Source organism: Zalophus californianus, chromosome 13 (genome assembly GCF_009762305.2).
Source record: "Zalophus californianus isolate mZalCal1 chromosome 13, mZalCal1.pri.v2, whole genome shotgun sequence".
Taxonomy (NCBI): domain Eukaryota; kingdom Metazoa; phylum Chordata; class Mammalia; order Carnivora; family Otariidae; genus Zalophus; species Zalophus californianus.
This window is the reverse complement of record NC_045607.1, coordinates 916,538-941,276: the sequence shown is the minus strand read 5'-3', so window position 1 is coordinate 941,276 and position 24,739 is coordinate 916,538. Positions and strand designations below refer to the sequence as shown.

General features: G+C 59.9%; 1 protein-coding gene across 7 annotated transcripts; it reads left to right on the top strand.

Moving 5' to 3' along the window:
* Positions 1-241: 241 nt before the first annotated feature.
* TRAF2 (TNF receptor associated factor 2) lies at positions 242-24,059 on the top strand. Of its 7 annotated transcripts, none has more exons than XM_035723686.1 (11): positions 242-295; positions 8,311-8,520; positions 9,145-9,223; positions 9,489-9,587; positions 14,215-14,376; positions 15,363-15,437; positions 17,206-17,280; positions 19,255-19,602; positions 20,110-20,287; positions 21,456-21,604; positions 22,185-24,059. In XM_035723686.1, exons 2-11 carry the CDS (start codon positions 8,333-8,335, stop codon positions 22,401-22,403), a joined length of 1,572 nt encoding a protein of 523 aa, XP_035579579.1. In that variant the 5' UTR covers positions 242-295; positions 8,311-8,332; the 3' UTR covers positions 22,404-24,059. The 7 variants fall into 7 exon arrangements, with proteins under 7 accessions (XP_035579579.1, XP_035579582.1, XP_035579576.1 ...); XM_035723689.1 differs by lacking the exon at positions 242-295 and adding an exon at positions 857-1,278; XM_035723683.1 differs by lacking the exon at positions 242-295 and adding an exon at positions 1,047-1,288.
* The last annotated feature ends 680 nt before the right edge of the window (positions 24,060-24,739 follow it).

The following is a 24,739-nucleotide window of genomic DNA, read 5'->3' as shown; positions in this document are numbered from 1 at the left end:
GACCTCGCAGGGACCGGGCCGGGGCTCGACTTAAGTGCCCACGTCGCGGCAGCTCCGACCAATCGGCGCCCGCTGCGGCCTCCCGGCGCGCTCCTGATAGGGTCTGGCGTCAGTCCGTCGGGAGGGCGGGCCGAAGCGGGGGCCGGGGGGAGATCTGACCAATCGGCGCCCGCTACGGCTCGCTGGGCGTTTCCGGTAGGCCCCAGCGCCAGTCAATCAGGCGGGCTCGGGGGCGGGTCCGCAGCGGCGGCGGCGGCTGGGCGGGCGCGCAGTTCCGGGCGCGCGGCGACCGTTGGTGAGTGGAGCCGCGGGGGTCGGGGGTCGGGGGTCGAGGGTCAGTTGGGGGCGGTGGCGGCGGTGGCGGCGGTGGCGGCGGCGGGGCCGGGGCGGCGGGCGCGCGTGGCGCCGGGGAGTCGGGGCCTGCAGATAGGGTGGCCGCCCCGCGGGCCTGAGGGGATTTCTCGGAGCTGGGCCGCCCGGAAACCGAAAGTCGGAGCGGGCCCGGCGCAAGAAAGTTCGCGAACGCCCGCGGGCGTCCACGGCGGCTCCGGCAGGGGGAGGGTCCCGGCCCGGGGTCAGCGCGCCGCACGTTCCCCCGCTCCAGGCGCAGCTGCCAGGAAGCCGCTGGCGGGCCTGTGCGCCCCGTGTCCGGCGCCCCGACCCCAGCCCCGGCGGGGCTGCTGACCTGTTGGAGGGGGACCGGCCCCCTGCGCGTGCGGGTCACGCCCTGTCGGCCCGGCTCCCCGCCCTCGCCCCCTCTGCCCGTCCGGCGCCCCGCCCGCCGCCCGCCACCTCCTGCTGGGCCTGGAGGCTCTTCTGGGTCAGTTGCATTGCACTTGACCCTTGAACGCCCTGGGGGTTGGGCGCCAAGCCCTGCAGAGGCGAGAGGCGGCGTGCAGCCCTTCTTTTTCGGATAGAGAGTGCTTCACGGACGTTCGTGTCTTTGCGCGCGGCCAGACTCCCCCGTGTTGTTCTGACCAGCTCACCTGCTGCAGCACCGCCTGTGACTTTTGACTCCTTACCAACTGAACCAACAGCCGCGGGGGAGCAGGGACAGTCAGTTAACCCATATTTTGTACGTCGTGTGTGTGGTGTATCCTCCTCGTACCGTAAGTCGGCTAGAGGAAAGAAAACGGTATTAAGAAAATGGAAGGGACAGAAAGTACCTCTACAGCCCTGGGTTGTTAAAAATGTGTGTGTCCGAGCCAAATCCACGTGGTTCAAGGATCACCTGTACCATTACGGTGCCTGTCCCAGCCCCGTGGCCTCCCGACGCCCGTGAGTACAGGTGGGGTGTCCTGTGTGTGTGCAGGAGCTGGGTGGTGAGGACATGGGGATGACCTTCGGCACTGGGGTACAGATCCTGCAGTGGGGCGACTCAGAACTGTCTGCTCAGGGGTCCGTGGCAGTGGAGAGCCCAGGACAGCAGTGTGCGGGAGAGCAGACGCCCTCCCTGGAGCCTGGCAGTGTGGGAGGGCCGTGGTGTCTGTCCACGCAGTGGTGGGTTTTACGTGGAAGTCTCAACCAGCCTCACATCGTTGCTAGCTTAAGTGCCGTACGATTTACATGCCACAGTATTCACTAATGCTTGAATCTAAAACAAAACGCTAAGAGTTGCTTAGCTTCAAGCCTTCTGCAAGCCACAGAGGCCCTCAGTGCTTCCAGCGGTGGCTTTTCCACACATCTGGGCGGCCCCTCTCCCTGGGTGCCCGGTTCTCAGAATAAAGCCCAGCCCCCTGAAGCCGTAGCTCCCAAAGGCATGCACTGGGACGTTGGGCACACTGGGCCTCTGTGCAGGTCCTTTTTTTTTTTTTTTTTTGGTCATATTTATTTGAGAGGGAGTGAGGGCACTTGAGCATGGGGCACAGGGAGGGAGACTCTCCAGCAGGGCACACGGAGCCTGACACAGGGCTCGATGGATCCCGAGATGACCTGAGCCAAAACCAAGAGTCAGACACCTAACCAGCCGTGCCCCCGGGCCCCCCCATGTGCTGGTCCTTTTGCTTGCCGGTGCCTCCTGACATGCCCAGTCTGCGCCACATGTCCTTCCAGTGCTCTGCGGTGTCGCAGGCCTCTGCGTCCTGTGGCCGCAGTGTGCTGTGTGGTCCCGGCCCGTTAACTGCCTCAGTGTCCTCAGCACCGCGCCTAGTGCAGGACAGGAGCCTGTAGAGACGTGCTGCGGCTGTGTGTGCCCCTCGCTGTTGCACACCTTGCTGGCCACCCTGGGGGCTCCGAGGGCAGGGGGCTTTCAGCCGGGGCTTCTCTCTCTATTGAGTGGTTTTTTAAACTTCCCCGGGGAAATCAGTGTAGACGTCGTTTCTGTGAGGACCTGCAGGAGTAGGTGGCCACGGTGGGACCTGGGGACTGGGGCACAGCTCTCACGGGGCACTTGTTCCAGAGAAGGCCTCGTCTCCAAGAAGATGAAGGCCTTTTCACTCTGTGTTTGGAGAATCGGATCCGGGTCCCTCTCTGGCAGCGGGAAATGCCCGCCTGCCCACCCTCCCCGCAGCGTGCTCAGCTCGCTGGCGCGGGTGTCCACGGCAGGACATCGTGAACGTGTGTAGAGCCAAAGGCAAGAAGGTCCAGGAAAGAAAATCCAGAGAAAATGACGGCCGGACCGCACACAGGCCGCCAGGAGTGGGGTGCGCACCTCCATGGTGTTCTGGGGTCCGGCCTGTGCTTGCTGTGCCACTCTCCGTGCACTGGGCCTGCTCCTTTGTGGGGAGGGCCCTTGAGTCCACAGGGAAGACACGTCACTGTGCCACACAGTGTCCCACCCCTGCACAGAGGGTCTGAGCCTCGGAGGGGGGTGCAAGAGGCAGACTCCGGAAGCCGTCCAGGGTCTGAGCAGGAATAGGCTTGAGGACACTTTCCCGGCAGGGCTCCAGGGGCAAGTGGAGCTGGTGGTCTTGTGACCTGGTTGTGGTTTAGGAAGGTGAGTACTCAGCAGGGATGGGGGTAGGAGGTAGAAGAGGGGGGTACCTCAGAAGGGAAGGCCTGTACACGTTCCAGGATCGGGGTGCCCCGTTTGAAATGGTATGGAGGAAAGGCTGGATTAATGGGTGTGTAGGAGTCCATGGAGGAGCCGGGAGCCTGGGAAGCCTGGGGCGGCAAGTGCCCCATGCACAGACGTGGGTCCCAACCTCCTGGTGCTTAGCTTATTATCCAGAGGAGACAGGCCCGCACAGTGCAGTTTCATGACCGCTGAGAGGGAAGGCCTTGTTGAGAAGCCATGACCCCTTGGACAGGCAGGGTGGCGGGCAGAACCACTGGGAAGCCTTGGAATGTGAGGGTAGAGTAACTGAGTCCCAGCCAAAGGTCCCTCTGGCTGCCGGGAGGACCACAAGAGGCTGTGGCTGTGTATCAGGTCACGGGGGACGGCGGCCAGGGCCCAGCAGTCGCAGTGCAGTCAGATTCCGGGTGTTTGTGGAGGGCGGAGCTGTTCAAGGGGAGTGGATGAGAGAGAGTGGTCTCTGAGAGTGTGGCTGGAGCAGCCGATGGGCTGAGCTGATGGGCTGCCAGCTCTCGGGGCAGGGGGAAGTGCGGGCACTGACAGAGGTCAGGGAGAGGGGCGGGGGAGCAGGGTGGTCACTTGGGTCAGGCGGAAGAAGGGACAGAGTTGCTGCATCATGACTGACGGATCACCCTGTCCCTGTTGAGAGAGCCCCAGTTTTGAATCATAGACAGTATCAGCATGTAGATCGTGCGAAGACATGTGAGCCAGCACTTCAGACTAGAAACGCTCCCCCACAGTATCTGCTCGCGATGGAAACAAGTTGTTGGGCGTGAAGTTGGTACCAGGCTACTATTTGGCATTATGCTGAGCCTGGAAAAAGATGAACTTAAGTATAAAATTATATATTTTAAACTGGATTTCTAGTTCCGGGCAGGGGGGAGGGGGTTGTCTTGTGCTCCCAGCTGCATGCTGATTGGCCTTCTCGAATATTGCTTCAGTGGGCTTGTTAGGCAGGTGTGTTGGAACTGGGTGGAACCAGGTAAAATCAGGCACGGAATCCCAGTATTGGACAAAACAGAACTGGCTGTCAGTGAGGACATGAATTTGGGAAGTTGAGTCCCTGGCGTTTGGGGTCTCACAGGCTGAGGGTTGAACCCCTGTGCCTGCCTGGAGGCTTGATGACGCCCACCCCGGCAGCCAGGTGCTCCCATGTCTCATTTGATGTTAGTCTGGGGACTTACACCACTACCCCATCTCATGCCCCAGGCTGGGACAGTGGTGCCAACTGCCCTGTGGCCTCCAGCTCAGCTGGTGGTTCCTCGCGGGGACGCCCCTCTCCCTGGGTCCTCCTGCTCTGCACTGACGCAGAACCTGGGCTTGTCAAGGGGCTGGACGCCCCGACTCTAACCCTAACCCTTCCATGTCAGAACCTGGTTTTCAGGTTGCTCTGCCATTTTTAATGTTATGAGACAGGGTTATTTTGGATAAACATGCATGGGTGTACCATAATTAGGGATTTAAAGGCCTTTTTTGACTCTTAGGGGGTAGAAATTCCATCTTTTTTTTTTTTTTTGAAGTTGAGGTATACATGCAGCAAAATGTGCAAATCCCAAGAATACAGCTAGATGAACCTTTGTCGACGTATACGGTCATTTCCAGCACCCCAAAAGGCCCCCTCCTGCCTCTTGCAGGCATTGACCCCCTGAATGGGAAATGGCTGTGTTTCTCTACTCACGGTACTTCTGACACCAAATATGTGGTTCCTGGGATCCCCTCCTTGGGTTCAGTGGTTTCTAGAGTGGCTCACAGAACTCCAGCAAACACCAATTCCTTGAAACAGCCCGATGGCAGAGATGCACAGGGCAAGGTGTGGGACAGGGACGCGGAGCTTCCATGCCCTCCAACACACCCCTCTCTCAGCACTGTGGAGCTCTCTGAGCCTCATTCTTCATGAGGTTATGGGGGCTCCGTCATGAAAGCATGGTTGATTAAATTATTGGTCATTGGTGATTAGGTCAATCTCCAGCCCCTCCCCCCTCCCTGGTGGTGGGGGGCAGATGTGGAAGGGGCTTATGAAAAACAGAGAGGCTTCCCTGTCCCCGTGGCTCGGGAAATCCCAGGGGTTTTAGGAGCTTTGTGCCAGGAACAGGGAAGAGGAGCGAGTCTCCAGTGTGTCACAGCCCCATGGCGCCAAAGGGGATTGCTTCCCAGCTTCTGTTATCACAGGCCAGCTTTGTCTGTCCTCAAACTTCGGATAACTGGAACCATTCTGGACATACTGTTTTCTCTCTGGTAGAAATGGTCTTTTAACAAAACACAAATCTGTTGGTTGTACGAAGTGTGTGCATTCACGTCTGAAGCTTGATTTTGGGGAATGAATATGAAATCCAGGACAGGCTGAATGGGAATACTTGTTCCCACGAATCATTGCAAATGTTTATAACCAGCTTACCTACGAGAGGATTTGGAAGCTTGACAGGACCAGTAGGGCGTTTTGGTTCTAGGTTGGGGTGCTTCTGACTCCTGAGTCCTTTTCTCCTACATGCAGTATAGCCGGTTGCCCCCCCCCCCCCCCCCCCCCCCCCCCCCCCGTCCTCGGCGCCTGTGTCTGGTGCTGCTGGCTGCGCCGGTTACCCAGGGAGGCCCCCAGGCCCCATGTAATTCCAGATGGGTGGACGTGTGCAGACCACCTAGAGGTTCAGAAGTTCAGGGCCAGAGACAGGGAAGTCTAGGGTTGGGGCAAGCACCACACCACAGCAGCAGGACTTAGTGTTGATGGCCTTCAAAGTATTACTTTTTTTTTTTTTAACTTTTTAAATTTATTTGACAGAGAGCACAAGCAGGGGGAGCAGCAGGCAGAGGGAGAGGGAGAAGCAGGCTCCCCACTGAGCAGAGAGCCCGACGTGGGACTCGATCCCAGGACCCTGGGATCATGACCTGAGCTGAAGGCAGATGCTTAACGACTGAGCCACCCAGGTGTCCCTCAAAGTGTTACATTTGGCACAACACTTTTGAGTCTTTATGATGTCTTTTCGTTACAGTTCTCAAAAGATCAAATGTGTATGAATGAGATTTGAATCACACATTTAAGGACTAAGCTGGGAACTCCGCAAGCACAGCATGGGCAGTGGCAGGACCTGTGGGCTGGTGCGTGGTGTGGGTGGGCTCCTTGGGCTCTCCAGGGCCACTTCTCCACATTCAGAACAGAAATACCCCCACCGTCAGGGGGGTGCTGTGTCAGGTAGTTGTGACTGCTGAGTAGGCTGTGTTGATGAGGTCATCGAGGCCTGGCTGTGTGTTGCGGCCTTTCACCTTTTTCATCACTTGGAGAAAGAGGCCATTTGTGTGGTTCTTTTATATCTAACAGGAGTACACGTTGATGGATTAGTAAAATGAGTTCAGTCTGCCACAGGAGTGATCAGTCGGCCAAAAAGATGGGCCTGGTTTCAAGTAGATGGAACATCAATGCCAAAGAATAAAGCCTTGTCTCACAGATGCTGAGGGAAGCTGCTCGGTGAGGTTTTAAAATGAGAAAAGCATCCCTGTAGCCCTTGTGCCCTGTCATGGTGGTGTTTGTTTCTTATTTTGCTTTTTTTCTCTGTCCGTATAAAACAGGACTAAATTTAGCATCCTTTATATGTGATGCTCTTTTTCACTTAACGAGTTGAACATAAGGTAGAGATCTAAAGAGTGTGCCTTTTTTTTCCCACTAGTGTTATTTAAAGGTAAAAGTCTCTGTCTAATGTAGTTTATAGAGCAGTGATTTTCAAATCATTGATGGTTCGTGAAATCAATTTAGTAGCGTGACCAGAAAAAAGACAGAATGTGCAGAATGCCTGAGAGTAAGCAGACTTTCACGGGTCCTTTGTTCTGGTCGGTATTTGTGTGTAGCACAAACGTGGCCTTGAAAAACGTGGGCTGAGGGCGTCCTCCCCCCTTGCTTGCCCTGGCCGGCACTGTTAGTGCGTCCGTGAGCTCTCCAACTTTTGGGTTAGCTTTTCCACCGAAGGCCTTATTAAGTGGCACTGTCTAGTGCCCACATGTCTGTGTCATGAGGGCTCGAAAGAATGAAATCCCCCAGTTGTCAGAGGGACAGATGGATGGTCCAGCGGCCCAGACACGCCCACACGTGCTGACAGTGTGTGGACCAGCGAGAGGGACTCGTGCCATCCTGCTGAGTGGCCGTGGGCACGACCCTCCGTCTGTCCAGTGGTTGGAGGAGTAATTGCAGGTTATAAAACTATAACCTGTGTGCTCTGGCATGCCAGCCCAAGCAGGGCCTCACAGATTACAAATCCAGAAGCCTTGACTGAAAGTGGCTTTGCCCAGTAGATAGGAAACAGGGACACACTGTCTGTCGCTGCTTTCTGTGGTGTCCGACCAGCTCAGGACACTGAAGACCGCCTTATGGACATAGGAAAGAGGCACATCATTTCAGAATGCCCTGGTTTGGAAGTTGATGTGCTCCCCATGCACATCCGGGAGAAGACCCAGGGACGTGTTTCCAGGGGCATTTGGGGAAGGAAGCTCTTTGGAGCATTTGCAAGGGGGCCAGGGCGGCTCTGAGTTAATAGTGCTTCATGTTCAGGGGCTGTCGGGGGCTTGTCCTTTTTTAAGGGTTAGCAGTACAGTTGCTTTTGAGATGCTGGACATTGAACAGTGCGTTCCGTGCAAGGTCTCAGAATGCTGTGGAAGCCTCTCCCCCATCCAGCTGTGCGTCCTGGTTGCCTTGCCTCGGGGGCCTTGCCAAGGCCTGGAGGATAGCAGAGGGCAGCTCTCAAGTGAGAGGGACCCTGGTGGCGGTGGCCGGGGAGCAGAGCAGTGGTGCCAAGCAGGCTACATGCCTTCTCTCGGGTGACATTGGAGGCCAATGTGTAGGGTGGCCACCTCTTGGCTACTGCCTCAGACCGAGCACAGCTGGTCAGAATTTCCTGCCGGGCTGATTTGTAGGAAGCTTGGGCTAGACAGGAAGGCACAAGGATCAAGGACTGCGGATGGCCAGTGTTGGCGGGAAGGTGGCATCCTCCAATGCCGGCACACGCTCTGTCCGTGGTAGGCTGGGTGACCTTGAGAACAGCCTGTTGGTCTAGAGGCTTCAGGAGGGCATGCTGGTGCGGCGTGAGCAGGTTGCCCCTGGCTAAGCCTTGGCTTCCATGCGTGTAGTGGGAACTTGGGTTAGATTGTCTCCAACGCTCTCCAGAGTGCTAAAGTCTTGCTTCTCAGATTCTTGACCACCGGTAGCTTGACAACCCAGGCACCTCACCGCCGGGCAAGGGCTGTTTTCCCTAGAGGAGGACCCTGGAGTTGAGGCACCTCTTAGGACTCTCCAGGACGCGTTCTGTGTTCTTCCTTAGGACGTGGCAGTTTGCGGCTCTCATGGCTGCAGCCAGCGTGACCCCTCCCGGCTCCCTAGACTTGTTGCAACCTGGCTTCTCGAAGACCCTCCTGGGGACCAAGCTGGAGGACAAGTACCTGTGCTCGGCCTGCAGGAACATCCTGCGTAGGCCTTTCCAGGCGCAGTGTGGCCACCGCTACTGCTCCTACTGTCTGACCAGCATCCTGAGGTACTGCGCGCGGGTAGTGGGCAGTGGGGCTCGCCTCGGGGCCGTGCTGCCCAGGGAGGCGGCTCCAGGCACTCACGCGTCCGCAGGGGATGTGCTCCGGGTGGTGCTCCCTGACGGCAGAGGTTCGCTGCAAACGAGAGCGTGAAGCTCGTGACGGAGGAGGATGGGTTGCACATGGACTTGGACGCGGGGGCTGAAATAAACACGTCACAGTCCGTTCCCGGCTGTTCCTAGTTTGTCACGTGGGCACAAGACCGTTTGCAGTGGATGTGCTACTCCAGATGATGAACACGTCCCCAAGAGCCCACAGCCTTTAGTCTGAGGGCGGGGCCCCGTGGCACATGGAGGGCCGGGGTGGGCGCAGGGAGCCAGCAGCTCCTTCCTGGGGACCTGGCCCCAAGTGGTGGGCCATCAGAGAGCACCTCTGTTCACAGTGGAAGGGATCGACATGATTAGAGGGTTTGGATTTTATCCCCCATTTTAAAGGTTTTCACCGTGGTACGTCGATGCATGCTCCTGAGTGATGCGGTGTCAGTCTGGAAGGCGCAGAACTCGGGTGGAGAGTTGCACACAGCGTTCTTTGCAGCGGGTTTGATGGTGGGCCTTTCCCCCTTTCCTCACTAGCTCCGGGCCTCAGAACTGTGCTGCCTGCGTTCACGAGGGCATATACGAAGAAGGCATTTCCATTTTGGAAAGCGGTTCGGTAAGTGAAAAGTCTTCAAGCAAAAAACGTCAAAATGAACAGAAAATGTTTTGGCGTTTCTTTTAACAACACCGCTGGCTGTGTGGCGCTTGAGCAGCTAGGATGCGCCCCTCCCTGCCACGGTCACGCCGAGAGCTTGGAGCGCTCGCTGGGAGAGAGCGTCTTGGTCCTGGGCCTCAGTCTGGAAGACTTGCAGCACTGATGGCGGGGTAGGGTGGCGGGCAGCTGGGAGGAGGCAGCCTAACCCTAGGAATGCTTTCCTCAGGCTTTCCCAGACAACGCTGCACGCAGGGAGGTGGAGAGCCTGCCGGCCGTTTGTCCCAGCGACGGCTGCACCTGGAAGGGGACTCTTAAAGAGTATGAGGTAGGGGCCCCCTGTGCTGGCACGGCCTCCCAAGCCTGAACCCCGCCCCTAAAATGATCACACGGAGTCTACACGAGCCCGCCAGGGAGTGCCTAGCTGCTCCCCATAGGTGCACGCAGACTTAGGGGGATCGTGCCTCAGAAGGGGGAGTTACCTCGCTGGGCCCCATTTCCTGCTGGGCGGAATGCTGTAGAGGGTGGCAGACCTCGTCTTCGCTCTGAGGGCACCGCTGCAGCATCTCCCGGAATGTGCAGGAAAGGAGCTTTTTTGGTCGTATGTTTTCAGACAAGGGCTTTCTCATTTTGAATTGTACAGTCATTGGAAATTGCGAGAGTAAGCTGCACATTTGGTCTGTGATCACAGAAAGTCACCTGGCCAGTGACAGGGCAGGGGCTGGTGTGCCTATGTTGCCGAGGCCTCTGTCAGCCTCCGGTGGGGGCTTCTGCGTGATTGGCAGCTAGAGGCCAGGCCTACAGCAGGCAGCCTCCATAGCTCACGCATTTGGCCATCCCCTCTTCTTAACTAGCGCATCAGACGGTTACTGGCACACAAACGTCCTGGTAGCCAGGTGTCCACCAGCAGATGAAGACACAAACCAAATGTGGTCTGTCCACACCATGGAATAGTATTCAGCCATAAAAAGGAAGGAAGGAAATCCTGACATGTGGGTGGACTTTGAGGCCACCGTGCTCAGTGAAGTGAGCCCATCCTTGAGGACATGTCCTGTGGGAGTCCGCTCCTGTGAGGGCCAGAGAGGCAGGAAGGGGCAGGGTGGCTGCCCGGACAGGAGGGCGGGAGTGGTGCAGAGTAGCAGGTTGGCCTCTCACAATGGACAGCCCTGTTGGCGAGGCTGGAGGGGCTGTTGGGTGTGGAACCCTGGCTCTCCTAAGCTCAGGCACTCTCCTGCCCCGACCCCGGGATAGCCCCTGCCATGAGGTGGGCGCTGGACACTGAGTCGTGATAGTGGCGGAGGGCCCGTCGGGGCTGGAAGTGAGACCTGAGCTCCTAGCAGCCTTCTCCCTTCCTGCTCCCGGCCTGTGTGCCGAACTTCCCTCATTCTCTTGACCAACCAGACTTTCTGGTCTTCAGGCTGTAAGCTGTATGTTTCCAGAGGAGCAGCTTGGCCGTGTCTAGGGAGGAGCCTCTGGTGGGGTAGGCTAGGAGATGCACTTTCCTTCCAGTGGGCACCTGAGGCCTAGAAGTGAAGCAGCTCTGGGCTCCCCACGCCCTTTCTGATGCCTTCCTAGGAGTGAGACCCAGAGGCCCCTGGGCTGCATACATGCAGGTGGGAGGTTCTGCTCTGCAGCTGTTACTGCCTGGGGCTGTCCAGAGAGTAGGCCTTGGGTTTGGGGTCTCTCCTGGGAGGGTGGAGAGCCCCAGCAGGCTCTGGGGGTTGGGTGGGTGTAGGAGACCATGAGGGGCACAGGGAGTAGACACGGGGAGCTGTGCTGCCTTCTGCAGGGACCCAGAAACCCCCCTGGGGACAGGTAGAATAACCCCCACCTTCCACTCTGGGAGGCTGGTTTCTGCTGCCTCCAGGCCCGTGGTGCGGGCAGGCGGTGGCTTCACGGGTCTCCAGCTGAGGGCCAGGGACCACAGCCAGCCTGTGGGCTCGGCCACAGCCCTGCAGGCATGCAGGCTGGAAAGTCCCTGGCTGGCCCGGAGAGCCCCGGAAAGTCCCTGAGAGGGTGGGTTTGGTCATGTGGGAGGGCGGGCGCTGCTCTGGGACACTAGGCCTGGCCCTTTGGTAAAACCTCTCCCTGGCTGTGAATGTCACAGGCTTGGGCGAGATCAAGGCTTCCGAGCACACCCGCCCGCCACTCCGAGCCAACACGGCTGCCCTTTGCGGTGCTCGAACTCGTGGTGGCATTGTGAAGTGCTGGTGCTGTGGCTGAGCTGTTGGGAAAGTCCTGGTTAGCCATTGAATGTGATTTTCCTTTGCGACATGTCTAGTATTTTCTAAGAATGCAATGACTTAAAACTCCGGGTCAGGTCAAAGACATTTGTGGAGCGCCTGCCAAGTGCTGAAGGTGCCCCAGTGCACAGCCCCCGGGCTGCTGCTCTGGGAACGGGCCTAGAGCCTGTGGCTGGCGGCAGAGGAGGGGGCTGGCTGGCGGGGGGAAGGCTCTCCGGAGAAGGGCCTGGAGAGGAGACCTAGGTGCCCGGAGGCCGCAGTTGAAAGGCAGGGCCGAGCCAGGCATGCTTGGTCACCCCACGCATCCCAGTAAGTTCAGAGTCTACACAGCTCTGTTCGCTGGGACACTTGGTTTGAATTCTGGTTGAATAAATACTGATTTCTCCAAAGTGTGTGCTTCTCTTGGAGCCGACGCGAGGGTGGTCCCTCTGAGCCCATGAGGTGGTGCTGTGTGTCTGCTCAGAGGCGGCCCTGGGGTGACAGGTGTGCAGGTCTCCGATGTCAGACACACCACAGGGGTGGCAGTCTGCAGAGCACTGGGTACCCTTGGCCGCTCTGTGCTGTTTTGGGGCCCCTACGTCGCTCCTGCAAGTATTTTATTGTGCGTTCAACAACAGTCCTAATCAAACCCCAGCACCTTGACTATAGGTGCTGTATCTTTGCCGTTTTGTGAGCTGTGACCATCTCTGGGACTCCTCCTTGGTTCACTGTGATTGTTTATCACGTACTTGGTGTGGCCCAGGCGGTGCGGTCCATCTGCCCCAGCCCTGGGGGTTCCAGGAGGTTATGCTCTGCTGCAGTGCAAGTGGATCGGGGGGGCTAGGCCGTCCGGCAGGGAGCCCAGCAGGCTGCAGCGACAGTGTAGGAGTGCTCCTCTGCTGGGCCACAGCGTCCGGGGCGTCGTGCGGCAGGGGGTGTCCTGGCTGGCCGGCCTGCCTGGTGTGCGTCCTTCGGACAGCAGACCTCGTGTGGCAGCCTGCGGGGTGCTCTGCTGGGCTGCCATGGGGTCACTGGGGAGGCTTGCTGGGAGTGTGGCATTTGGTCTGGCGTGTGACCCCGTGGGAGGTCAGAGGGCACGGATGCCTGCTCCGGGGGCTTGTGGCGTGGGGTCCTGTGAGGAGGTGTGGGCCCCACCGGCCGTGACTCTGCAGTCTCCATGTGGGAAGACTGGCGGGAATGGCGCCGCACATGGGCTGTGTCTCTCTGGAGCTCACCCATTGCTTCTGCTCCCTCGGGAAGTGCTGGGCTTTGGCGCCTACAGCCAAGCCTGTGGCACGAGATGGAGACACGGCCAGCGTGTTTCCCGCTCGGGAACAGCACGTCTGAGGCCCTCCCTGCTCCTCTCAGGTGTGCCGCGACCAGGCTGTCCGGGGGAGCCCTGAAGGCCCAGTCCCTCAGGAGGGCATCGCAGCCTGGCTGCCCCTGCCCAGACTTCTGTGGAGATGCTGAGCCCACGGCGGAGGGCCTCCTCCTGCTCTGGGCCAGTCCAGAACTTCTCTCACAGTGACCTCCCCCTCCTTCCGCAGCGGGCTCCACGTTGTCCCCAATGTGCCCTAGTGTGTCCTGCCCAAAACTTAACATGGTGCCGAGTGAGGTCAGCCCGGCACAGAAGGACCAATCCCGTGTGTGAGTGGAAACCCCCGGGAGGCCGGAGGAGTCGGCCCCACAGACGCGGGGCGGGGGGCTGGGGGGGGGCAGGGTTTAACAGGACAGGGTCCAGTGTGGGAAGATGGCCGTGCTCTGGGGACGGACAGAGGGGTCGGTGCACAGCAGTGTGAACACACGGACGCCCTTAAAAGCAGTGAAGATGGTAAAGTTTGTCGTGTATGTTTTACCACAGTAAAAGACACTTAACAAGAGACAAACCTTGAGCTCCCTGTTCCCCCACCCTGCGCCCCTTTGCAGTTCCCCTTCCTGGCAAACTTGCCGTGGACCTGCGGGCTGTGTTGGGTCGTGGGCTCCGGGTCCTTCCTCCGCCCTTCCCCATCTTTTCTGCCACCACCTTCCCCGCTCAGGAAAGCCACCGCCTGGGGGTTCAGCTGGGTTCCTGCTCCCACCTGCATGTGGTTCTGTGGCTCCAGAAGGGGCAGCCCATGCCCGCCTTCCTCCTGGGTGCTGTCAGCTGGAGGGTCCTGGGCTGGGCCCTGCTTCCCTACGTCGCCACACCCTCTCCGGCCACACCACCGGTGCGGGCTGTCAGCGAGGGTGTTGGCACAAGCAGGTAGGCTCCGGTCTGGCTGCTGTGGCCTGTCTTCCCAGCACACAGACTCTCGTCACCCCTGGGCCTTTTGTCCACTTAGAAGCGGCCCTGCTCTAGGCCCTCCGCCTGGGGCCTGGGCTCTGTCGCCCCTTGGAGTGCCCTCCCTCTGCTCCTGCCTCTCTCTACCCCACACTGTCCCTGCCCTCTGTGGCCCCCTCACTGTCTGGACAGTGGTCCTATTGTCCCTGAATGTCACTCTGGAGCATGCCCAGGGAGGGATGTTTTGGGGTGTCACATGGGTGGGGTGCAACCAGCTCGACTTGAGCCCCACTCGGCTCTGACCCGGAGCACAGGTATTGCAGTGAATGAGATTCTTGGCACTGTGGGGTTGGTGCAGGGTCCCAGTGGCCCTCGGCGGGGCGCCTGTCTCTGTGCACACGCGGAGCCCGGTGACGGCAGCCTGTAGGTTCCCCTGTGCGCTCTGTCAACACTTTTGCTCCCTTTGTTGCCAGAGCTGCCATGAAGGACACTGCCCGTTCATGCTGACCGAGTGCCCGGCATGCAAAGGCCTGGTTCGCCTGGGGGAGAAGGAGCATCACTCGGAGCACGAGTGCCCGGAGAGAAGCCTCAGCTGCAGGCACTGCCGGGCGCCCTGCTGCTGGGCAGACATGAAGGTGAGGGCGCCCTGTGGGCTGTCGCCACGGCGCAGAGCTGACTGCTGCCATCGCGGCTGGTTTGGTGTTTTCGCTGCATGCCGCCAGCCCTTCCCTTGCAGCCACTTAGGTAGAAGGTTCTGGGTGGGGAACTGCGTTGGGTATGAAGGCAAAGCTCAGTTGTTATTTTAGAAAAATGCACACACAGAGCAGCGGTGCAAGGCCCATGCCACCCTCACTCGCACGTGTCCGTGCCGGCACTCACCGGGCTGCTTCGGGCTCCCCACGCTCAGTGCATGGGTCCCAGGCTATGTGTCGTTCTCCCTGAAAATCCTTGAGACTGTTTCTGAGCATGTTTGTTTCTGGAGAGCTGTATGTGTTACTGTTACTTCTGAGGCGACTCCCTGCTGTCCCTGACTCACTCGCTGCCCATGTTCGTTGACGTCTGTGAGCATCTGTCCCCACACTGCCCCTCGATGACGTGTCTGCAGGGTCTCTTCATCTTTAATGGTGCTCCGCGGGTGTCTTTCCTTTGCTGCTATTTATTAAGGAAGCTGGGCTGCACTGTCGGCCGACCGCGTCCCCAAGGAGCCCTTGCTGCGTTCCTCAGTCCCCTCGTCTGTAAGCCGCTCAGTGCAGTGGCCTGCCGAGGGCCAGAGTGCATCGGGCCGCCAGGGGTGGCTTCCCGGAGGCGTTCCATCCCCTCGCAGGGCCGTGGTCAGTCCCGCCAGCCTTGCGCCTCGGGGCCAGAGCGGCCATTGGCACCGTTCGTGGCCCAGTTTCAGTTAGGGTGACCCGCAGCAGTGTTCTCCCCGAGTCACCGTTGCTGGCTCGTCCTTCTCGCGTTGCCCTGGAGCTGCCAGACGAAGAGGCGGTTCTCCGAGGCCTCTGAGCGCCTGCAGGACCCACCCCATTGGAGGTCTCAGGGGAACCGCCGCCCCAGAATGAGGCCGTGAGACGGCATGGGTGACCTCGCACACACCCTGGCCCCTGACCATGTCTTTCAGGCCCACCACGAGGTCTGCCCCAAGTTCCCCTTGACTTGCGATGGCTGTGGCAAGAAGAAGATCTCACGGGAGAAAGTAAGTTGTTTGCCGGCGCCCGCAGGGACAGGCGGGTGGGGCACGGTGGCGGGGAGGCGCTCGCGCCGTGGTGCGGGGCTCCGACCTGGCGCCGGAAGGAGAAGCAGTGGCTTGTGGCGAGAGGGTTAGGTGACCTTTGTGTCGCTTTTTTGTGACACTTCCGGAGGTGGAAATGACCCAGCCTGAAGTCACACGTGCCTGAGACCCTGGCCCAGAGCCTGCCCACTCAACTGCCTTTCATCCAGAACACTTTGGTGGCCGCAGTGGGACTCTGCTCCTTTTTTTTTTTTTTTTTAATTTTGTTTGGGAGAGAGCATGAGCCCGCAAGCAGAGTGGGGTGAGGGACAGAGAGGGAGAGGTACAAGCAGACTGCGCACTGAGCGGGGAGCCCGACGCGGGGCTCGATCTCACGACCCTGAGATCATGACCTGAGCTGAAACCAAGAGTCATTGAGACCCCAGGCGCCCCTCATGTTCCATCTTAAGAGAAAGTACGTCGTGGGTTCATACTGGTAGTTGTGGTTACGATTTTTGCCTGGTGTCCGTGTTTGTAGCTCTTCCTGCTGCAGGGCATGGTGGTAGGTGCTGCCCCCCCAGACGCAGCCCCACCGCTCCCCACGCCAGTCCTTGATTGTGTGCTGGCGGCCTGTCTCTGGCTCCTTCTGCTCTTGCGGAACGCACGGTCAGGCTGCTGCGTCTTGGCGGTCCTGGGAGGCAGTCTCTCGGTGGTAAGCTAGCTGCCGTTCGTCTCTCTGCTTTCAAGTCTCTTAAGATTGCCCTTGTGGAGCAAATTGTCTTGTAGTTTTGTAAAATGGTTGTGTGGGTCCAGAGTGAAAACCAGGGACAGTGTGCTGACGGGTCAGAGTGCTGGTCCCAGCCCCACCAGCAGGTGTGGTGACACCCTTGGGGGCTCGCCAGGTAATGCCTGAGAAAGACTGTCCCAGGAGGTTCAGTGTGCGTCTCTCAAATCACGAATCCGTTGGGGCTTTTTGCTTAGGGCTCACCTGTGTTTCTCTTACTGGGGACCGGGGACCACTGGGGACTCCTGCCCATTTCTTGTGGTGGGGAGAGAATCTTAGTCCTTCTTTTCTCTGTTTTTTTTGAACTCTTAAGTGTTGGGTAGCTTGCGTTAACAGTCCCTTGTCCTTTAGTTTAATGTTTTGCCTGTGTTTCCATTTGGCGTTAGTAGCTCTGATTGTCATTCCAGGGCCCTGGCAGATAGAGGCAAGAGGGACCTCTCTTAAGTGGTCCTGTGGCTGCCCCTTGCCCTCGCCCACTTCTGAGAGCAGTCATCCACCTTTGTCTTTGCCGGCAGAAGGGGCTGCTGGGTCAGCGCCCAGCGCGTGTGTAGTTCCCTTTCCGGGTTCTGCATCTATTCTGTGGGGCTCTGTGTGGTCGTGTGCCAGTGCCACGCTGGGTCAGTGGTGGCTGTCTGACCCCTGGTCAGGCTGGCCCCTCCTTGCTCCCAAGGCCCTGGGGCCTCGGACACCACATGTCTTATGAGCGGAGAGTCCGGGGTGCAGAGGCCCGAGCGTGGGATGGGGTGTCTGCAGGTGTTCTGAGACATTGGCCCACAGCGTGAGTCCCTCAGCCTGCACCCACCTCCCTTTATTGACACCTGCAAGCTGCGTGTGCACGTACGTGTGCGTGTGCGCTTATGCACCTCTGGCTCTGGAATGGGGTTGTCAGGTTTTGTTCAGCGTGAGACTAAAGCGTGCACAGGTGGGGAAGAGAGAGTACGGGCACTTAGAGCATCTGTGTTCTTCTAGTTCCAGGACCACGTCAGGGCATGCGGCAAGTGCCGAGTCCCGTGCAGGTTCCACGTCGTCGGCTGCCCCGAGATGGTGAGTCCCACTGGCCGTGGGTCTGCTGGGGCTGGTCCTCAGGGGAGCTCCCTGTTTCCTGAGAGGGGGCCCCGCGGGAGCGTGCCGTGCACCCTCTTCCCGAATGCAGTCCTTGCTCGGCCTCCAGCCCGGCCTCCTGGTTTCCCTCCCACTTCCCCTGCTGCTTCCTCGGCCCGCAGATGTCCCTGCCTCAGCCCGGGCTCTGCTCCGTCCGCTCGTCCTCCTGGTGCTCTCACGGGGCCCCACCTCTGACCACCCCTCTCTGCTGAAAGTGCCCAGTGCCTTGTACCTCCCTGATAACCTGGTGGGCGTCTCAGGCCTCAGCTGCACACCGGGCCCCCCCCGCCCAGTCCTCCCACCTGCCCGAAACGAGCCCCTCATGTCGCCCAGCTCTTCCAGCCGAAGCCCAGCAGTCACTGTGGGCCCTCCCCTTGTCTCCGGTACCGTGTCCTGTCCACCCGGAGATCCATGGCTGCTGCAGACGGTCCCAGACCCCACCTGCCTCCCCTGCCTCCGTGGCCTGTGTGGCCCTGGCCGCCCCTGACCTCATCTCGGGGCTGGTCACTGGCCTGGCTGTCCGTGCGCACACTGACCTGTCCCACCTCAGGACCTCGACCTGTGGGCTTCTGTGCAGCTCGTTCAGGCCTCTGTCCATGTGGCCTCTACCTTTCTTTCCCCGACTCTGTTCTGTGCCCCGAGGGGCGTGGGAGTGTGCAGCCCCCTGGCTCTCTGAGCCCTGGGGCACGGCTGGCGCCCCGCCGATTGCAAACACCCTGGCAGCATTCCGATGGCGGTAATCCTGGCGGTGCTGTCACCTGGGGCCTTGACACCTGGTCTCAGGTGCCGTCCACAGGGATGGTTCCTTCCGCCTTTGCTTCTCTGTGTTTGGTGACGCGGTGCTGGTGCCGTCGCACACAGGCCCGGGCCCCCACCGGGGCCCCGCCGGAGTGTGGGCCTGGGGTGCGGCAGCCGCGGCCTTTCTACCGGTCAGTGTCCGACGCGTCCCGAGGGTGGTTCCACCTGAGGCCTGACGTTGACTCTGACCGCAGGTCCCCAGCCCCATGTTACGCGCACACTGCCCCCACGCCCACCCCCGGACTGGCAGGGGGCCTCCTGTCCCAGCACCACCGGGGAGCTGCTCTCTGGGCACTGTGCCTCCTGGGGTTCATTTGTTTCTTTCCGCTTTTTGATATTTTGAGAATGTCTAACATTTTTATTTCTATTTTAAAAAATATTTATTTGCTTATTAGAGAGAGAGTGTGTGTGCAGGCATGGGTCAGTGGCAAGGGGCAAAGGGAGAGACTCTCAAACAGACTCCAAGCTGAGCGCAGAGCCTGACTCAGGACTCGATCTCAGGACATGATCTCATAACCCTAAGATCGTGACCTGAGCCGAAACCCAAGAGTCAGACCTTAACCACCTGAGCCACCCAGACACCCCTGAGAGTGTGTAACATTTTAAAATCTGGGGGCACCTGGGTGGCTCAGTCGTTAAGCGTCTGCCTTCGGCTCAGGTCATGATCTCAGGGTCCTGGGATCGAGCCCTGCATTGGGCTCCCTGCTCCGCGGGAAGCCTGCCTCTCCCTCTCCCTCTGCCTCTGTGCCCTCCCTCCCTCTCTTCGTGTCTCTCTTTCAAACAAATACAATCTTAAAAAAAATTATTTTTATTTGTTGTGAAGTTTTAGAAGAAATTTGGCTATAAAGTCAACTGTATGATAAAGAATATTTGAAGAAGGTTAGCTTTACTGGTCTCCCCCGCTCTCCTTGGGCAACTTTTAAATGTTCTTCCCTGTCATTTTTCAAATACAAGTAGAGAAGTCACTAGGAAGGCTTGTATTTTTGGAAGATACTGACTCCAGGTAGTGACGGGACATGCCGGCAAGTGAATGATAGGGAGGTGTCACAGCCCTGACCCGCCTTGCAGCAGGTCCGCAGGGCCCTGGGTCAGGCTGAGCCCCCTGTCTCCTGTCTGCAGGTGGAGAGTGAGAAGCAGCAGCAGCACGAGGCCCAGTGGCTCCGAGAGCACTTGGCCATGCTGCTGGGCGGCCTCCTGGAGGCCAAGCACCTCTCAGGAGCAGGTGGCCACTTCCTGGGCCAGAGCGAGGTGGGGGGCTGGGAGGCCAGCACACTGCACCCCGAGCTGGAGCTCTCCAAGGCCGCGGAGCTGCGGCAGCGGTGTGAGGCCCTGGAGAGGAAGACGGCCACCTTCGAGAACATTGTCTGCGTCCTGAACCGGGAGGTGGAGAGGGTGGCCATGACCGCTGAGGCCTGCGGCCGGCAGCACCGGCTGGACCAGGACAGGATCGAGGCCCTGAGTAACAAGGTCTGGGCCTGGGGCACACGGGGCTAGTCTGGGCGGGTCCCAGGGCATCACGGGGCCTCAGAGCTGGGATTTTAAGGACCGCACCTTGATTTCTAGCACAGAGCCCCTCTCTGAGCCCTGCTCACTGACTGCCTGATGTGGGGGTCCTAGTGGTCGCTCTGAGATTGCCTCTTCTCTCTGGCCTGTGGGGGGACAGGCCTCGCGATTGATGTGGGCTCTGTGAGTGTATTGCCTGCACGGAGCTCTTGAACCTCGGCCGTTGGTGGGGTTGGGGGTCTTGTGGGGATGGAGCCTACTCAAGATCTGCGGAGCCCAGTGAAGCTTCAGGGGCACTGGAAGATGCCGTCCTGCCTGAAACTGGTGGGAAGATGGGCGTGGGGGCACTTTGATAAGCACCTTCCTGCGAAATGCAAGGTGGCCTCAGAGGCACGCTGGGTGGAGGCTCACGGCCCCTCCCACCGGCACCCAGGAGGCGCGCACCCTCACGGGGCTCCCCGTGCCCCCCAGGTGCAGCAGCTGGAGAGGAGCATCGGTCTGAAGGACCTGGCGATGGCCGAGCTGGAGCAGAAGGTCCACGAGATGCAGGCGACCACCTTCGATGGCGTGTTCGTCTGGAAGATCTCCGACTTCGCCAGGAAGCGTCAGGAAGCCGTGGCCGGTCGCACACCCGCCATCTTCTCCCCAGGTGCTGTTCTGGGATTTGCCCTCAGTGCAGCTGTTGTCTGACATGGTTGTGCCCCCCAGGCTGGAGCCCTCTGCCAGTACGAGCGGCTGCCGCGCCTCCCCGACGGGGGAGGAATCCCCACGCCCGCCGCCTCTCCGCTGGGTTTTCAGGGACGGAACCGCGAGCGGGGACTCAGAGTAGAGTCCTGTGCTCTGCCTTGGCCGCAGTCGCTCCGCAGCCCTTCCTGGGGGGGGCGCCTAGCTGCACGGCCGCCTCTCCCCTGCCCGGTCCTCCCCCTGGTGGAGAGTGCCGCATGTGCCCTTTAACAGTGCCCTTGGTGAGGCTGCTGCCATGGTGCATCCCAGGGCGCGGGCTCAGAGGGTGTAGGTCACTCTCCTGCTGTAGGTGACGGGGCAGGAAGGGGAGTGTGGCCCGTAGGCAGAGCTGCCGTGTGATCTGCCGTGTCTCCTGGGGTGGTCGTGGACAGAGCCCGTGTTCGGCTTCCTGGGTGGGGAGCAGGCCGTCTGCTCGGGGCGCCGTCCTCTCTGCACTGGACTCGAGCAGGTGCCTCCTTGCTAGCACGTTCCCCTAGGAGTGGGGGTATCCCTGATGATGGGAATTTCTTCTGAGTTTATCTCTGACGAAACCTGACTGAGAAGAGGGCTGCAGGCCGGGGGTCAGGCGTGCGCCCCAGCTGGAGCCGCCCTGCCAGAGCAGGGCCGTGTCTGGGGAGCTGAGGGACCGTGGTTTCTGGGGGCTCGAGCAGGAAGCAGGGAGGTCTGCTCCTAGGGATGGCCTGGCTCTCGTCAGGTCTTGGCTCCCACGTGTCTCTGTGCACCCTGCTGGGGGTTGGCAGTGTCACCTCCAGCTTGTCCCACCTTGTCACCCACTGTTGCCTCCTCCAGGCCGTGCTCAGGTCTGACCACAGTCCTTTGGCCCAGAGCCCGAGCCACCGCTGAGCTTCACAGCTGGTTCACGTGTGGCCACTTGGGGCTTGCATTCAGGGTTCTTAGAAAGGCTTTCCCTAATGAATTTTTTCTCCTTTGGGGCACTTGTCTTCACTGGGAACTAAGTCTGCACACTTGGAGAAAAAGTATGTGCCCCCAAACCTGGGCATTCTCTCTGTGTTTGTGTTTCTTGGGGGAGCCCTCGGCGTGGCTTCACCAGCGCCCCCCCCCCCCCCCCGCAGCCTTCTACACAAGCAGGTATGGTTACAAGATGTGTCTGCGCATCTACCTGAACGGAGACGGCACCGGGCGCGGGACACACCTATCTCTCTTCTTTGTGGTGATGAAGGGCCCCAACGACGCCCTCCTGCGGTGGCCCTTCAACCAAAAGGTGCGTGAGGCCGTCCCAGCGGCTGTCCCGGGGGCCCCGTGGGGTGGGGAGCTTGTCAGGACGGGCCCTCGGGCTCCAGATGGGTCTGTCCCTGCAGTGGAGCTCGGGCACCACGCAGTCGACTCCCTGGCTTCACGGCCCCTCGGGGCTAGCGGTTAAAGATGCCGCCTCGGAGTCGGTTCCCAAGGAGGGAGTCTGGCTGGAGAGCCTGCGCCTGCAGGTGTTACGGAACACTCTGAGAACCGGAACCTGCCCTTGGTGGAGGGCTTGAAGGTGCCAGCGCCATCGTCCTCTCCCCCCACCACGCTGGGCCGGCTCCGGGCTTTCTGGTCGGGGTGGCAGCACAGGGCGCTGTTCCTTCGGGAGGGCAGTGGGGGCTCTGCGAGCTCTTTGGTACGAGAGCCTCTGTCATGTGAACGTGAGCAAGCGAGGCGCCCACCAGTGCAGCTCCGCAGTGTTAACTGCAGCCTCAGACCCCGGGTGCTGATGGGCGGAAAGTGCCGGAATGGCCCAGACGGCGTTGGAGCTGAGCGGGGCCGTGACTCAGAGTGGTGCCCCTCCCCGGCCGCTCTCCCTTCAGGTGACCTTGATGCTGCTTGACCAGAACAACCGGGAACACGTGATCGATGCCTTTAGACCCGACGTGACCTCATCCTCTTTCCAGAGGCCAGTCAGTGACATGAACATCGCCAGTGGCTGCCCGCTCTTCTGCCCCGTCTCCAAGATGGAGGCCAAGAATTCGTACGTGCGTGATGACGCCATCTTCATCAAGGCCATTGTGGACCTGACGGGGCTCTAGCCGCCTCCCACCAGGGTCAGGGGTCGGGGGTCAGGAGTAGCTGGGCCTGACGGCTTGGTGAGGGGCCACCACCTTGGGCCTGAGCCTCGTGGTGGGTGGGCACCTGCCACGTTCATGTCCTGCTGGGAAGGGGCCACCTCCTGGGAGAGGCCGCTCAGCCCAGGCCACGTGGGGTGGGCTGCAGGCCTGTCAGTATCTGCCGGCGGGCTGTCCGTGCGGGCGCTCGGGGCAAGGTGAGCAGAGGGGCAGGGTGAGCTGGTACCTTGGGCCGCCCTTTGGCCTGGACAGGAGGGACGTTCTCAGGCCTGGCCACTACTCTGAGGAGAGGTCCTGCTGTGCAGGCCCGGCCAGGCCACGGGCAGGGAGGGCACTCTGTGTCCTCAGGACATCCTGTCAGCCGCCCCTGTGGCGAGTGTGGGGTGCACAGTGGGCCCTGCTGCAAGACGGGGTGGGTTAGCTGCCCCGTCGGGCTGTGGAGAAGTCGTTATTAAACTGTTAAATCTCTGTGGAGAGTGGTGTCCATTTGCTTCTGGCCTTGGTGGCGGTAATCCTCCTAGGGGTTTCCTGGCTCTCTGCCCTCCCTTGGCCCCCTCCCCACAAGTTACCAGGTCCCCGAGCAGTTACGTGGGTTCCCTGACACTGCAGGCTCGCTCCTGCTATTCTTTTTTCTGGAATGTTCTTCGCCAGCTAGTTCTTCCTCCCTCAGGCCTCCCCAGGGGCTGCCTCAAGAGCAGGTCCACGTGTGTCCCCGCCGTTCCCCGCGGGGACCTCCGGTGCTGGAAGGGCGGCCCGTAGATTCTTCTGCATTTGCCTCCCCTGAACCAGGACTTGTCCAGGCGCCAGGCATTTCCTCCCACTGGCGGCCAGTAATTCTGGCGCCCTGACCACAGGCCTGAACCTCCGTGAGACCTGGGTCAGGGCCTCAGCCCTGGGCGGTGCGGGACTCGGGCAGACTCGGGGGTCCTGGCCAGCGGCCGTCTGCACCGCGCTGCGGGTGGCCCCTCGTTTGTTCTCAGAACTGCCTGGTTCTAGAGGGCCAGGCGGGGGGCTGCCCAGGTGTCTTTGTAGAGAACCCACGACACATTTGACTTCCCCTGACACCGTGACTCACTTCTCTGGGTCGAGAGTTGACGTGATAGAAAAGCACTGAGAAGAAAGAAACGAGCCCTAGGACGCGTGCTGTCGTCCTAAGAGAAATGCAGCAGAAAAGTGAAGCCCTTCCGGCCCTTCCCTCCCAGCTCTCCAGAGCGCCGTCCTCACGAGTTGCTGCTTTCCTGCGTTTCCACAAATGAGACCACAGCGTCCTCTCCAGCGGGAAGCCTCGCACTGAGCTGGTGCCAAGTTGACTGCACCCGCTTGTCACCCCTGCCTCGGAGCTGCAGGGCACAGACTGCCCACGTCGGGCTCCTGACCTGGGTGCAGCCCGCCCTTGTCCACCTGTCTCCTGGGTTGTCGGTCTTGTTTTCCTACTGTTGGCAAGACTGGTCCTTGATTGTGTCTTTGAACTGTGTTAGCGTACGGGAACCTAAAACATAAATATGATGAGTTGGGTAATATGTTCCTGTGGATTGTGCCGTTGACCACTTATGCAGGAAGTGCTAAGTCTCCCCAAGAAAATACTTTTGTGTTTTTTTCTGATGGTTTTAAAGCTTTATTTTCAACACATTGGGCTTTTACTTTTGGAATTTGTATATGATGTGTATGTGTGTGTGTGTGTGTGTGTGCATTTTGTTTTCCATTAGGTCAGTCGGGGTAAACCAAGTACGTTAGCGAATTTATTTCCTTTTCCTGAAAACAGAGCAGTAAAATAAGAGGATTAGAAAAGTTTCTGCCCATGGGGACAGAGCGGGCTGGAAGGCAAGGGCAGAAAGATGGGAACCCATTTAGAAGGGGGAAGGTGGGTTGGGGGGCGGCCGGCGAGCGGAGGAGGGCCTGCCGGCGAGGCTGCCTGCCGGTGCTCCCTTGCTCTCCACGGCAGCTTTGTCCCCACCGGCCCGCAGGGGCCCGGGGCTCTGGGCCCAGAGAACTCGCTGGAGAAGTCCTGCAGCGTAGAGGAGGACGGTCAGGCTCCAGAAGAAGCAGGTGGACGTCTACACCAGAGCCGAGAGCACCGGCCCCCCGCCCTTGCTGAGTGCTGGCTGCTATGGGGAGCCTCTCCTACCGGGAGACCGGGGTCCCCTCAGATAGCATGGGCTCCTCAGGCAGACCCGGTGAGAGGCCTGTTCCCGGCCCTTGTCAGCTCCCCGAAGGCAGCGGGCCCCGCCCCTGGCAAGCACAGCCCGCGCTCTGTCCCCGCGGACTCCCCGTTCTGGACGCGCACCCGCGTGCGGTCATGC